The 15,462-nt window shown below is 37.6% G+C and overlaps 3 protein-coding genes across 3 annotated transcripts; 1 reads left to right on the plus strand and 2 right to left on the minus strand.

Annotated features, from left to right (window-relative positions):
• Positions 1–57: 57 nt before the first annotated feature.
• LOC115419741 (transcription factor HES-5-like) lies at positions 58–1,319 on the minus strand. The gene is made up of 2 exons (XM_030134711.1): positions 1,197–1,319; positions 58–1,085 (listed from the first exon to the last, which is right to left on the minus strand). Exons 1-2 carry the CDS (start codon positions 1,317–1,319, stop codon positions 666–668), a joined length of 543 nt encoding a protein of 180 aa, XP_029990571.1. The 3' UTR covers positions 58–665.
• A 2,916-nt stretch (positions 1,320–4,235) lies between these two features.
• On the plus strand, positions 4,236–5,523 carry LOC115419742 (transcription factor HES-5-like). The gene is made up of 2 exons (XM_030134712.1): positions 4,236–4,371; positions 4,482–5,523. Exons 1-2 carry the CDS (start codon positions 4,251–4,253, stop codon positions 4,895–4,897), a joined length of 537 nt encoding a protein of 178 aa, XP_029990572.1. The 5' UTR covers positions 4,236–4,250; the 3' UTR covers positions 4,898–5,523.
• Positions 5,524–12,598: 7,075 nt separating this feature from the next.
• LOC115419747 (transcription factor HES-1-like) lies at positions 12,599–13,416 on the minus strand. The gene is made up of 2 exons (XM_030134717.1): positions 13,294–13,416; positions 12,599–13,182 (listed from the first exon to the last, which is right to left on the minus strand). The coding sequence occupies exons 1-2, from the start codon at positions 13,414–13,416 to the stop codon at positions 12,850–12,852; spliced, it is 456 nt and encodes a 151-aa protein (XP_029990577.1). The 3' UTR covers positions 12,599–12,849.
• Between the last annotated feature and the right edge of the window lie 2,046 nt (positions 13,417–15,462).

Consider the following 15,462-nt stretch of genomic DNA (forward strand, 5'->3'; position numbering starts at 1 on the left):
GTTCAATGTTTGGCTCATAATTTTTTTATTCAATAAGAATAAATGGGTTACATCATATTTATGTATGCCCACAGGCACAACAGTTATGATGATACATCACATCAACACCTTAACTCTAAGGTAATGTACTCAAACAGAGCAAAAGGGAAAACATTAAAATCTTTATAAAAGACATAGTATTGTGTAGTATAGGTTTACCAGGGTAAACCAACAACTGATAAGAAAACATGCTGATAGACCCAACATGGGTCAATATGTTTTACAAAGTAAAATGTAACAACAGAAAGTAGTACCAAATAAGTAAATCCTGAGACTGTATTAATAATGACACAGACATACAGGACCTAAAATATATATATCAATTCCAGGCCAGTTCTAGTGTGCATCTCGAAATTTTGACATATATTCTCTTACAGAATGATCTCATAGAAATAAATCATAATGTGATGTTTCTTATTCACAGAATAAGATTTCATACCATTTTCATGAATGAAAAAAAAACAACTTTCATTTTCTTTGAAAATATAATTCCGTCCAACAGGACCATGAAGTTATACAAATTATTAACATAGGCACTTATGCTAAATGTCAGAATATTTCTGGTATTAGTTTTTGACCAATGTGGTCATTTGAGTTTGTCTGTTCCTTCTGCAGTCTGTAGGTGTCTACCATGGCCTCCAGAGGGCGCTGCTGACTGAACTTTTCTCTTTGGTGATGCTGGTGTGGAAACAGAAGTCAGACACACTCATGTTGTTATCAGATGGAGACTGCAACTTGTTGAAGTGGTTCTTCAGTCTTCTCTGGAACTTTGTCTTCACCTCCTCCTTGGACAAGAAGTTCACCACTTCTTGAGCACATGTGGTGTAGCCCTGATTAAGAGCTGCTGAGTCCACAATGTGATGCTGCTGCTGCTGCTGCTGCTGCTGTCGTCTCAGAAAACACACTGTCATCTCCAGGATGTCTGCTTTCTCCATCTTGGAGTCTGGCTGCTGTTGGAGGAACTCTGGACCCAGGAGAGACTTGAGCTGCTCGATGCTGCTGTTGATTCGCTCTCTGCGGAGCTTCTCAACCAGAGGCTTTCTCAGCTGTAGACACAAGAAAAATGTCATGAATAAACTCATTGTGGAAATGAATATACAAATACACATAGAAGAGGAAATGCTCCAAATGTCCATGCAGTGGAATCTTCCATTCACCTTGTGTGTCAGAGTCAGATGCTCCTCAGAGTTGGTCATTGCTGCAGTGATTGTCGGTGCCATGGTTGGATGTGTGTGCTGTGGAGGTCTGTGTAGAGACAATCTGATCTGTGCTGGCTTCATCCCTCCTATTTATAGTCCCACATCTCCATATGGATGTGTGGGTCTTGGTCTGGATGGAGTTTCTCACAGTCTAAACCAATCAGAGAGCTTTGTGAAACAATATGGTATGTGGAGCAGTAACAATTTAAATGATGCTATATTGCGTGAGGGACAATGGTTAAACCTCAGGGGAACCAGTGGAGGACTGGGGGGTGGGGTGGTGGTGATAGAACAAGACTTTTGTGAATCTGGGAAAGTAGTGACCCTGCAGATACAGCAGATCTGCTGCCTGATGCTGGGATCAATGATTCTGACTGAGCACACGCTGATCACAACTGATCACACACTTGAGGGAATCAACAGTCTGCCCTCATTATCACAGACGTGTGCTGGTACCTTTGAAAGCAAAATTGCTTTTTATATGAAAACATTTCAAACATTCTATAACACACATCTCAAGCATGATGAAGGTAAAAAGTAAGGTAATTTTTTTTTGAAATAATCACAAGCCAACATGATCTTGATTTACTACCATATTTCTTTGTAATCAAATGTTAGCTTTATGAGAATTAAAGCTCATTTGTATTGTATGGTATATTGTATAAGTTGTATAAGTAAAAAGTCAGTGAATCCTGTGATGAATGCAAAAACCGTTCACATCAAATTGAGAATGGAAAGATAATAAAGACATTAACCTTTTGGAGGAAAAAAGTGAGAGTGATTACATTTTCCCAAAGCTTGGATTTTAACTAAACCTTTATCACTTTTCTAATGCAAATGTAAAAGTATTATTAAGTTAGGAATTCTGATGTTCAAGAGTGAAGTGTTATATTAACAAAGAGATTGTCTGGTTAATACTTTCAGACTCCTAAAAGGCCAGTTATTTGTGTTGTGAATGTTCTTGTTAGAAACCACCTTCTCCATCATTAAACTCTATGTTCTCTTTTTGTAGCTTCCTTAACACAGAGTATTTAGACAAAGATACAAGGACGGAAAAACATGACTCAAAACAAAAGTCTTTAGAACCCTTCCAGTCGGGGAACACTATCCTGGTGTCTATCAGGGGCTGAAAATGAAAAAGGCTTAAAATGACCCATTAAACTTGTGGGAAATAAAGTTGGCAAAAAGTTAGAGAATTCACACCAGAAAGAGACAGAAAGTAAAAGAAATTGTGGAGAAAAAACACTTGTGAAGTGTGCCAACTCCCTTTGGAGAATAGTCAGGTGCTGGTGGGGTTAAGGATGCTAATCACACAGAACTGTGACTCTGCTCTCACAGCTTTCCCACACTCTGTCCATTGACAGAGGTCTCTTTCAACAATAGACATGTGCCTTGTTAAATGCTAATTCATCCCCACACTCCCAGCTCCCCCCTGAGGATAAAGTTTGTTGTTTAGACACTCATCAACTAGGAGAAAAAGGGCATGAGAAATAAACACAAATATTATGAGTGGGGATATAGTCTACAAACCAGTCAAGTAAATATATGCATGTCTGGGATTTGTATGTGTGTATAAGAGTTCAGTGTGTGTATAGAAGAGTTTACTCAGTACTTAATGACAGTGCATTGTTGGTTTAAAATGTAGAAATCATATATAAATGATAATAAATATAGTTATAATTAATGTAGTATAATAACTTTCATACACTCCTATTTGAATTATACTGTACTGAGAATATTAATAAATTGCTTTGCCAGATTAGTCATATTTTATTTGCTTTCATTTCATTTAATACATGAGCAATCCAGAATTTATGCAGCATACACAAACAACATATGCATCATCTAAATATAGATGTTGTCGATTTAGTGAAATGACATAAAAAAAACTAAAAAGTAAACATTTAAAATTCAGTGGTAAAGAATTGTCCCCCTTCACAGACATTGTCTCGTCAGTGTCTATTGTCCCACGGGGCCTCTGTGAGTGAGTTTTCCCTGGTTTCCCACACTCTGTCCTTTCAATGCTTTCAAGAACAAAAGAAGTGTGTCTGGTTGCACATCACATTAATTATGGAGTCAGTTTACCGAATTTTGTCTGACTGCCCTTGAATGGAAATTCCTGTCATGAAGACTCGTCATTACCAAGCTTTTGTAAACTATAAGGAATGCAGACATGCTAAGGATTAATGAACATTCAAATGCTATTTTCACCTCCTTCGGATTATTCCTCTGCATTCCAGGGAGCATGAAAGGCACTCTGTTCTTGATATGATGGGGTGATGACTTGATGCTAAAAAGGAAAAAGAGTTTAATGAGTTTGAGTATAAAATTTCTAACTTTGACCAAACCTTATCAGTTTTTATCAATTATCATTTTTTTAAACATTTTTTCTTATATCTTTTGGGATGTTGTATTTAAAGTTTAGTATGAACATCAGATTATATGCAATTTATTTTTATTTTTTTAAGTCAGAGAAACCTTGTATTTATTACTATGATAATATTGCTTGTTACTAAACAGAAGTGTTTGCATGCTCAGTTAATATTACTTATATTATTTTGTTGATAGTAGAATAACTTTCACATATTTTTTTTATAAACTTGACAATAAGTTAAAAGGAAAACACAATTTTCTTCACTTTCTTGAATTAAATGATCTCATAACTCCTATAAAATGAACATTTCATGTTTTTACCATCAGTCTCCATCACTGATGATGTGATGATCAGCGTGTGCTCAGTCACAGTCATTGATCCCAGCATCAGGCAGCAGATCTGCTCCCTCTTAAGGGTCACCACTTTCCCAGATTCACACAGAGACTTTCCCCGTCACCCCCCGGTCCTCCACCTGTTCCCTTGAGACCTAACCATTGTCCCTGAGGCAATAACAGCATTCAGTGAGTTGCATCCTTTATTGTCACTCCAACTTCTCTGATTGGTTTAGACTGTGAGAAACTTCATCCAGACCGAGACCCACACATTCATATGGAGATGTGGGACTATAAATAGGAGGGATGAAGCCAGCACAGATCAGATTGTCTCTACACAGACCTCCACAGCACACACATCCAACCATGGCACCGACAATCACTGCAGCAATGACCAACTCTGAGGAGCATCTGACTCTGACACACAGGTAAATGCAAGATTTCACTGCATGGACATTTGGAGCATTTCCTCTTCTATGTGTATTTGTATATTCATTTCCAGGATGAGTTTATTCATGACATTTTTCTTGTGTCTACAGCTGAGAAAGCCTCTGGTTGAGAAGCTCCGCAGAGAGCGAATCAACAGCAGCATCGAGCAGCTCAAGTCTCTCCTGGGTCCAGAGTTCCTCCAACAGCAGCCAGACTCCAAGATGGAGAAAGCAGACATCCTGGAGATGACAGTGTGTTTTCTGAGACGACTGCAGCAGCATCACATTGTGGACTCAGCAGCTGTTGATCAGGGCTACTCTAGATGTGCCCAAAAGGTGGTGAACTTCCTGTCCAAGGAGGAGGTGCAGACCCAGTCCCAGAGAAGACTGAAGAACCACTTCAACAAGCTGCAGGTTTCATCTGATATGAAAGAGGCTGACTTCTGTCTCCAGAGATCCACAGTCCAGACCAGCATCATCAAACAGAAGAGTCCAGTCTGCAGCGCCCCCTGGAGGCCGTGGTAGACACCTACAGACTTTTAAACTCCAAGAGTGAAAGTTTTCAGTGTTGTACACGTACTTGTACTTACAATTATGTCCTTTTTTTTTTTTTTTTTTTTTTTAAAGTTTGTTCTCAGTATTGATCATCTTATTTTAAAGATGCGTATGATATTTGAAGCTGTTGTTTTATTACCTTGAGAAAAGGTTGAATTCTGCAAAATTTGCAAAAGACAAATAGGCTACTGTTTTTAAAAGTAGCAGTACATTTGTAATTCAAGTGTTACTCTATGAAGTATGTGTCATTTTTCCAAATTGGAAGAAAGTAATTTTGTCATCAACACTGACAAGGTGTTTTTTCTTTGTCTTCATCAGGAGACACAATTATTCATGTTGAACATGTTTTATATGTTGATGTTTGATATTTGTCATACCTGTTGAAAGGTGTACTTGTGATATTTCATACAAATCCTGATTATTTGCATTTTTAGCAAACAGCATTTGTTTTTGAAATCAATGAAGACAATGTGCTGTGATAAAACTCTGTGAGTGAGAGCACACATACCTTCTATGAAGGGTCTGATGTTTGGAAAATGTGTCAAAATGAATGTATCTCTTCAAGCCAAGTGATGCGCATTTAAAACAATCAGAAAAAACAAACCTTACTTGTATTGTTGTTATTATCCTGTCATTACATTATTCAATGCCAAATCTTTTTCTGGCACAATATTTAAATTTCATTAAGGCACAAGTAAATCAGGTGACAGAATGAATAGTGTTGTAAATATTACTTATTTTCTTTAAAAAAGGGGCAAACACATAAAGTCCGAGGGCAATTGTTACCCATTATTAAACCTCTTAGACCAGTGGTTATCAAACCTTTTTTGCCTCGTGACCCCATTTTAACGTCACACATTTCTGGCGACCCCAGACATTCAGAACAGAGACTTTTTTTTTTTCTAAAATTAATTTGTTTTTTATCGTGTAATAGTTTGCTATACTATGTTGCAATTAATTTTAGATGACATTTAGTCTATACAATATATATTATTCTGGACCGGAGGCAGAAAAAGCCAGGTGTAGATTACTGCAACAAAGGGAAAATTGGATTTTCCTTGGTCAGGATATGTACAGTCAGTCAGTCCAGCTTGGATTTACAAGGCTGACAATTAATACTGAACAAACAAGAACTCAAACTATGAATTATGAAAGAGCTGCAGCATCTGAAACTGACCACAATGAACATTTGACAGAGAAACAGAACCACAGTGCTTCAGTTTCAGACTCACAGTTTGTCTTTTATGGATTGGGATTGTCTCTGTCAACTCACCATAGATTTTTTATTAGTAAGTTGGGGTTTTTTTTTCTATCAATTACTAGAAATTTCAAGCGACCCCATTTGAATTCCAGGTGACACCACATGGGGTCCCGACCCCAAGGCTGAAAAACACTGTCTTAGAGGCTTTCATAAAAATATAATAGATGTTAAGTAAAGAACATAGCTGCTAGTCTAATGTTTGAGTTGTGAACATATATTGTATCATATCGTATATATAGCCAATGTAAAATAAGTTAATAGGTTTGGAGGACGGATAATTGAAGTCTTTAAAGATGTGTTAAGTTGTCCAAATAACTTCTGTGATTTCCTGTACGATGAGATTACATTAAATTAGATGAGACTTTGTTGATCCCCCAATGGGGAAATTCACTCGTCAAAGGAGCCACAGAATAAAGCGCAAGAAAAAAAGTTCATGCAAAAAGATAAAAAATATAACAATAATAAAAACAGTAGTAAGTAAAAAAAACTCTACATTTATATATGTGTTAAACTGGTTGATATGTGGTGTAGTTCTTGTGATTTTCATGACCTTCAGTGTATTTACAAAGCTTTTTCAAAGCTCTTTTATTCAGGCTTTTGACTTGTTCCTGTGTTGTGTGGTTTATAGAGGTTATGGGATGGAGTAACTGATGTTCTTGTAAAGGACACTGTACAACTCCAGTGGCAGTGGGAAGTTATACTATGGTTTCAAATGAAATAATAATAAGATAACATGACACACATACTTGCATTTGTAACATATTTATTCATTTTTTACATTTCTCAACAACACCAAGACATATATTCATATATATTGACTTTGGTGACAAAACTGAAAAACAAGACAACACATGCATACACAGCATACATATAAAATAAAATAACATAAAATAAAATCCCTTTTCAAAAGAAAAGCTATTTCTTAACTCTATGTACCTTGAACCAAGGCATTAAGAACTGAATCAAAACATATCAATAAAAAAACAGCTCATATTCTCTCAGGCACATAGGTTGCCATGTGTTTAGCTTAAAATTTTAAGCAGATTTGAACACAATTAATCAATAAAATTTTAAAGTTGAAATAAAATCTATAAGCTAATTCCTGCATAGATAAAAGATGAGATTTATCTTTTGTGGCTGTGTTAAACAAAACTACAACCACTAAAACTATAAATCCCATAATAAGCAGCATAACATGTTTTAGAAACATAGCAAAAGGATCATCTCCCCCATTTTCTCTGGTTAAAGTGTGAAACACATTCACTTGCAGGTGACATCAAATCATCCGGAACTCTTGATCAACAAACTGCAACTATTGTGATGTAGTTTTCGCAGCTTTCACAGTCCATGGTCCATTACAAGCACAGTGGAGCCAAGTCTTCTTCTGCATCAGGAAACAGCCGTAAAATATCCCTTGAATATTTGGAGTAGCCGTTGTGTAACAGCAGGGTTTTTCTCAAGGTGAGGAAGGAGATGGTTTTCTCCAGGATGTCCGAAACAGGGATACCATTCTGCAGGTGTTGTCCAACCAGAGCCTTCAGCTTTTCCATTCCAAGGCTGCATTTCCTCTCCAACATGTGGAGTTTAGACCTGAAAAAGACAATCAGAACTGTTACACACAAGCTCATTGGTTTAATTCTTCGAAACCCAGCAGTCTAAAATCATACTGTTAATGTTTTGTTCTAGTTCAGGGGTGTCAAACTCATTTTAGTTCACGGGCCAGATTCAGCTAAATTTGATCTGAAGTGGGCCGAACCAGTAAAATAATAACAAATAATATATAAATAATGTCAACTCCAAACTTTTCTCTGTTTTAGAGTGAAAAAAGTTAATTTACATTATTAAAAGGTTTACATCTACAAACTATCCTTTCAAAAGATGTGAATAACATGAACAAACTGAAACAATAAGTGTAAATTTAACAATATTATGCCTCAGTACATGTACAGTATAACTTACAGATCACAGTGGATCTAAAAACACACAAAACATTGAGTAACAGGCAGAATATTGGTACAATTGTACTGACTTCTCTTAAGACCTTTCAGGTTATTCACATTTTTTTTTTTTGCAAATGATACTTTGTTTTAGTGTAAATACATGAAAATATTTCCATTACAAAGAAAAAAATTTGGAGTTGTCATTATTTCTATGTATATGATACTATTTTACTGGTCCTGCCCACTTGAGATTGAATTGTAACTGACTGTGGAACCTGAACTAAAAGGATTGTTAATATTTTAGTATAATTTTTTCATTTCACAAATTCATCCTGGACCCTTTGGCGGGCCGGATGTTTGACACCTGTGTTCTAGTTCATGCAAGAATTTCAGCCTCAGCTTACCTGAAGAGCTGCTCCTTCACAGTGTCTTGAAGAGCGAGGTCTGCGTAAAGAGCCATTTCCAGGTTGGTTTCTCGTGGCGGTCAGCTCTGGTGATGCTCGCTGAGGTTGAATGGAAGTCTCTGTGTCTGTTCTCTGTATTTATGCAGCTCATCCTGTGCTCTCACTGGTATTTAAGCCAATCAGAAGGCTCAAAGTTTTGGACAATGGAGTGAATTAATGGCTGTCACATAGAACAGGTGGAACGCTTTATCTCATACCCGGAATAATCAGGGAGGTCAGTGGGAAAGTGTTCGACCTCCAGTGGACACGAGAACATTTTATTTCCCACTGAGATGGTCAGACCTGAGCTGACATCTCATTTGTATGTGTATCGAATTTAGGATTGAAACCTAGAAAATATTAGAAAACATCATAGAGTGGCAACGTGAAGTATCACACAAAAACAGGAGATCTGATGCATTTTTTCTTATTTTTAGTAGAAGAAAAAACCTAGAAAAACTAATACAATGCAACTGTAAAACATACTAGTACTTATTTTACTTAACAAAATCTATAATTAAGAAAATAATCATAGCATGTTATAAAATGATCAAGGTTCTTTAACACTTAAAGGCTCTATTTCCTCACATTGTGCATCTGAGCAGTGAGTTACAGCTCAACCAGATGGTTTATCTGTGAAGTGGCCGTCTGTCCTCCTCCCTGCCCGTGAGAGCAGACACACTTCTTTTGTGTTTGCGGCTGAACAGGCTGCATACAGAAGTGTGGGAAGCCGTGTGTCGCTGTGGCTCCCAGCTCCAGAGAGAGAGGAGGGCGTGTGACTGGGGCACACTGGGCCTTTTCAGCCCCGAGCTCCGAGGGTGAGAAACCTGAGGCCACAGACGGCAGACACACGCCAGCAGATGGAGGTGAAACAACAAGGAAGGTGAGCCCACCTGAGATGATGTCATCAGGAGGTAACAGTGAACAAAAGGGCTGGACTCCACTGAGATCCAGGATCCACCAACCTTCTCATTCCAAGATATTATTAACCACAAACACAGAAAATTCAGTAGTGTTAATAGAACTGTCTGGAGTTGAACTGATGAGTGTTGATTTGAGTGTTGTTTCTATACACTCCTGCAGTGTTAACCCTATCACGTCAAATATATCATATTTGATACATGAGTTTTGAAGCCCTCTACATGATCAGTGTGATATAGATATATATATATTTTTTTAAAACCTGATGTATACAATTAGGTACATTAGATGTATCCCTCTTCCAACACACCTGATTCAAATATTAAGCCTATTATCAAGCTCTGCAGAAGCCTGATAACTGTCAGGTGTGCTGGAAGAGGGGAAAAATTTGAAAAATATAAAAGGATAGTGGCTTTCCAGGACCAAGCTTGGCCACCCCTGCAATACAAGGATAATCCACCAGGGAGGAGGAATTCGTTCACCAGAGGCCTTTCCAGTGACTAGGGATGGGAATCGAGAACCGGTTCTTTTTTGAGAAACGGTTCCCAGTAGCTTGATTCCTTGGAATCGTTTGTCTGTCTGCTTAACGATTCTGCTTATCGATTCCACCTTCGTTGTGCATGCGCGATAACGTCACACGTAAGCTGCATTGTTTTGGTCAGAACGTAGCCAACATGGTGTTGAGGCAGAAACGGTCTAAAAAGACCACACCAGGTCCAAACAGACCACACCAGGTCCACTGGAACACTGTCAAAGCTTCCATGTCTTCAAAAGGGTGGAATCCCTCCAATATCCTCAAATATTTGTCCACAGCATGTGAATCATTTACAGGAATGTCACATATTTGATTCTCTACTCAGTGGTGCTTGTGAATGTAGCGGCAGAGTGAACGCCAGGCCGGTTCCGGTATAGGCAACAAACGTCGTAACTCCTCAAATACAAGTTTCCGAAGGTGAGAAGGGAAAGGAAATGAGGTGCATAACAATGGGAGACAAGCCGAGCCAAGTCGAACCGGTTCCACATAGTAGAAATGTGGCAATAGAGGAATTGTAAACGTCTTTAGCTTCACTCTTCACTGCACTGCCCCCCCTCCGAACTGGCCCGGCGTCATCTGTTATTATTTGTACATACTCTATATGTTATATTTTCTGTGCAGAGATGGAAATATAAAAGACAGTTAATGCAAACACACCCATTTGTACTCTTTTATTCCCTCACCCAATGAGAATCGATAAGAGAATCGATAAGGAATCAGATCGATAAGCAATGTCGATAATGGAATCGGAATCGCTAAATTCTAAACGATTCCCTCCCTACCAGTTACACTACGAGACAGTCATTAATGAGGAAGGAGGAAGAACTGTGACAATTTAGAAAAGGAATTACCAATTTATTAGACATGTTTGTGTTATATTATGCTTTGTTTGTTCAAAAATAATAATATTTGAGAACTGAGACCTGATGTATCAAATATGATACAAGATTGAAACTCACACATGGAAATGGATATTTAAAAAAATATTTTTTGGTTGTTCAGAAGGACCAATAAAGGCTCCAGTTTCAAAGAACTGGAATTTTTTTTACCTGTGCCAAGTGAAACGGCGCAGGTTAGGTTTTCATCTGGGTCTTTCTGTCAGTCTGTCTGTATGTATGTCTGTTAGCAAGATAATTCAAAACGTTATGGATGGATTTTCAGGAAATTTTCAGGAAATGTTGATACTGGCACAAGGAACAAATAATTCAGTTTTGGTGGTGATGGGGGGGTGGGGTGAGTGGGGACAGATTTTTTTGTTTGTTGGTCTGTCTGTTAGCAAGATAACTCAAAAACCTAAGGAGGGATTTGGATGAAATTTTCAGGAAATGTTGATACTGGCACAAGGAATATATACACAAGGATATATACTCACGCACAAAAACTGCTGTCACGGTGGAAGGGTGTGGATGGATTCAGTGAACACCATAACTCCAAATAGAATAATGACTCAAGCTTAAAGCGTTTTCCAAGTTAGAAATGTTTGAAATACAGTATGTGACTCTAAGTGTCAGGATTATTCTATAATGATAGAGAAAATTAATCTGGTTTTAATTCAAAATTGTATGCAAGGTGAGTCTGTTTATGTCCAGATGAGAGAGGATGTGATTTCATAGAACCGAAGATTGGTCAATTTCTTGCTGATCTGGAACACAATAGAGAATGGAGCTAATTTTCATTTCTACATCTGTTTAAATTTCATTGGTGTTCATGGTCTCAGCTGTGAACCCGGTTCCTTCAGATTTGGCTTCTGCTATCACTGTTCAGTCAGTGTCACAATGAAACTGATTATGACACGTGTTCTCTGAGTAAATTGATATAATTATTCAGTATGATGGATATAATCAAAGGTGGACAGGGTCTGTAACTGTTATGTTGTGTTATGTAATTGCAGCTGCAGCTACAGTGAAATTCAGTGTTATATCCATTGTAATTTACATATAGAAATCAGATGTCAAGAAGACCTTTACTGACTTTCATAAGTTTAAAATAATTATTAATTAGGGTAGTTTTAGTGTAGAATTATTAAAGTGTCATAATGAGACTGAAAACTGAAAGCATGCAACGCATTTTACATGACATGTTCGTTTATTCATCAAGACACAACTAACTACACTACTGGAGATGATGATACATCATAATAAAAACTCATAGAGTCATATCAGTGAGTTATGTTGTACAGCTACAGTAAACACATACAGTATTTGAGAACAGATTAGTGTTCTTCCATATCATCCCAAAAAGGATTCAGTTACCAGTTTACAATAAGCAAAATGTTCAACAGTAACATATGACCTTTACAGATCAGAAGGTTTTCATCACAGTGTGAATGAATTATTAACATCAGTGTCACTGAAAAAAACCGTGACAGTTATATGTTAAACATACTTTTATAATAAAAAAGAATAAAAGTCATGGTCTTACAACAAACCACATGTGAACAACCATGAAGATCAATAAGATACAAACTTTAAAAGTCCATGAAAAGGACAGATACATTTTCTCAGTTAAATACAAATCAAAATGATTTAGTAACAAAAGTGGTCATAACATCATATCAATACACAATGAGTTCCATCATAAACACATCACACATCATAAAAATGACTGATTCAATCAAATCTGATTCATGCAAAATGCACAAGTTTCTCTGTTTCTCATCAGGAGAGATTTTGTCGGAAACATTTCCACTGGAAATGGAATCACAAAACATTGAGACAGGACTAAGAATTGAACCTCTGTACACACAGAGAACAAGACATAAAACTGCAAATGTCCATCATCTTTGACCAATATGGTCATGTATGGAGTTTGCCAGTAAGTTTCTACCATGGCCTCCAGAGGCCGACATTGACTGCAGGTCTTCCTTTAGTAAAGTCAGTTCTGAGTGAGGAGCAGGAGAACCCATCTACGTTCAGGGTCTGATCAGAGCTGGTCTGACGTTCATAGAGGTGTCTTCTCTGGGACAGGAAGTGTGTCTCCTCTTGCTGCTGCTGCAGTCGTCTCAGAAAACACACTGTCATCTCCAGGATGTCTGCTTTCTCCATCTTGGAGTCTGGCTGCTGTTGGAGGAACTCTGGACCCAGGAGAGACTTGAGCTGCTCGATGCTGCTGTTGATTCGCTCTCTGCGGAGCTTCTCAACCAGAGGCTTTCTCAGCTGTAGACACAAGAAAAATGTCATGAATAAACTCATCCTGGAAATGAATATACAAATACACATAGAAGAGGAAATGCTCCAAATGTCCATGCAGTGGAATCTTGCATTTACCTTGTGTGTCAGAGTCAGATGCTCCTCAGAGTTGGTCATTGCTGCAGTGATTGTCGGTGCCATGGTTGGATGTGTGTGCTGTGGAGGTCTGTGTAGAGACAATCTGATCTGTCCTGGCTTCATCCCTCCTATTTATAGTCCCACATCTCCATATGAATGTGTGGGTCTCGGTCTGGATGGAGTTTCTCACAGTCTGAGCCAATCAGGACATTTGTTGTGACAATAAGGCTGTTGGATCAGTAACATGGTGGTGAACGCTGTTAATGCCTGGGGGTCGAGGGTGGGGTTATGGTTAAACCCCAGGGGAGTGGGTGGAGGAGTGTGTCAACTGGACCAAATGAGGACCCTGAGGAAAAGCAGGTTTTCTACCTGATGCTATGGGATCGATGACTCTTACTGAGAACAATGAAATGTTAAATTTATTGTATTTTGTTACTTTTTTTGTGATTAATGACCAGTGATGGGTGCATATGTAATTGACTTCTTGCATTTATTGTTTTTTTAGTTCTTTTTTCTTTTTTTACTTCAAAGTTTGAGACAAATAAATAAATAAAATATATATTATGGTAATGATAATATGATAATAATGAGTATTTACTCATGTGAATGTGATGTAACATTAATTAACCCTTTCATGCATGAACTATGTCAAGACTTTATTCTTGAGTGTTTTTATTCCTCCTTAGGCATGAAAAAAACAATGTGATTGAGGTTTTTTTTTTCTTTTCATGGAGTTACATAATGTCCATGCATTTAATTTTTGAAGTAAAGAAACGTGTTTAAAACCGAATATCAGAAAGTGAGATGAAAACAATGAAATAAAAACATTTTTAATGCAGCTAATCTGATGTTTTCTCACATTTTAACATATTCTAATGTTAGTTATTACTCACTTCATGGAGAAAATATGCCAAAAAAAAAACTTGTCTAACAAATAACAATTGATTTACACTCAAACATGTTACTGCAGATCAGGTTTATCAAGAACAGCAAACTTACAGTAATGGTATGAATGTCAGTGTATGGGATGGTGCATAAGCGTCCACTGTGTTGGCTGATATGGAACTAAAACAACAAAACCCATGAATATACAAGAGAACAGCTGGAGAAGAACTGACCACTGGAGTGACCACTGTGCATGAAAGGGTTAAATATTAAACTGAGAAGCTGTTGGCAACATTACCCCAGATCCAGAGTGGCATATGCTGTATTTTGTACTTTGTAATCATCTGTTTAGTAGTTTAATTAGTTTAATTTTGTCACATCCACACTATTTGGGGAAATAAAAATATTTCAGATATTTAAAACATAAGTGTGGTGACTTTTCACGGTGGTTAAACAGAACCATGTCACACTGCTGCCAGATGTAACTGAGTCCTACGACACGTGCCTGATAATGTGTGAGTAAAACGTGGCTCGGAGTTTCCCACACGAACTCCTTGTATTGTGCGATCAATGAACCACAAAAGGACAGATGCTGCCTGAGTGTTGTCATAGAAGCAAAGTGTGACATCATCCGCCATCTGGAGGGAAAGGACCCCACTGGCTGGCTCTGACATTCTGCAATAACACATTTTCAAGAAGGAAGGGTTTCTAAACTTTGAATCACTTCTCATATGTTTTGAACCCAGATCTACTGAACTAATCACTGAAATTATGACTTTACACAAGGATGACGCACTTATTTCCTGAAGTGTGCCACATTGGTTCGAGCAGTTATCAGGCTGTTGATGAAGTGAACGTCATCTACATTCATTACTTTTATCCAGAGCTTTTTATTGGCCTTCCATCCACCATAAATAGGCATACGTATAAATCCTTTACAACAGATCGTTGATGGACCACAGTGTGACAACCAAGAAAAAATATAAAAAAAGAGAAGGACTCAGGTGAATAATATAGTGTTGAGAAGACAAATAATGCTCATTTCCAGGACTGTTCTCAGGGTTCTAGTGGCTTATGAATAGTGTCATTGTGCAGGTCCGTTGGCTTTTATTTATCTGCTAAAAGGGGTGAATGATCAGAAAGTTTTATTGTGAAAATGAAAAGGGGATCTCTGAGACTGTGCAGTTTTATCATTATACAACACCGGCTGTTTTTCATTGCAACTATTAATGTCTCTGTAGACTGTCATTAAAACAGATGTGATTTACTAAAAAGGGTAACTCA

The sequence above is a fragment of the Sphaeramia orbicularis genome, chromosome 5 (genome assembly GCF_902148855.1).
Source record: "Sphaeramia orbicularis chromosome 5, fSphaOr1.1, whole genome shotgun sequence".
Classification (NCBI taxonomy): domain Eukaryota; kingdom Metazoa; phylum Chordata; class Actinopteri; order Kurtiformes; family Apogonidae; genus Sphaeramia; species Sphaeramia orbicularis.

Coding starts and splice junctions, on each gene's coding strand:
- LOC115419747 (XM_030134717.1), bottom strand. CDS start 13,416: ATGAAGCCAGGACAGATCAGATTGTCTCTACACAGACCTCCACAGCAC. Junction 13,183..13,293: donor ATCTGACTCTGACACACAAG/GTAAATGCAAGA, acceptor TTGTGTCTACAG/CTGAGAAAGCCTCTGGTTGA.
- LOC115419741 (XM_030134711.1), bottom strand. CDS start 1,319: ATGAAGCCAGCACAGATCAGATTGTCTCTACACAGACCTCCACAGCAC. Junction 1,086..1,196: donor ATCTGACTCTGACACACAAG/GTGAATGGAAGA, acceptor TTGTGTCTACAG/CTGAGAAAGCCTCTGGTTGA.
- LOC115419742 (XM_030134712.1), top strand. CDS start 4,251: ATGAAGCCAGCACAGATCAGATTGTCTCTACACAGACCTCCACAGCAC. Junction 4,372..4,481: donor GCATCTGACTCTGACACACA/GGTAAATGCAAG, acceptor TCTTGTGTCTAC/AGCTGAGAAAGCCTCTGGTT.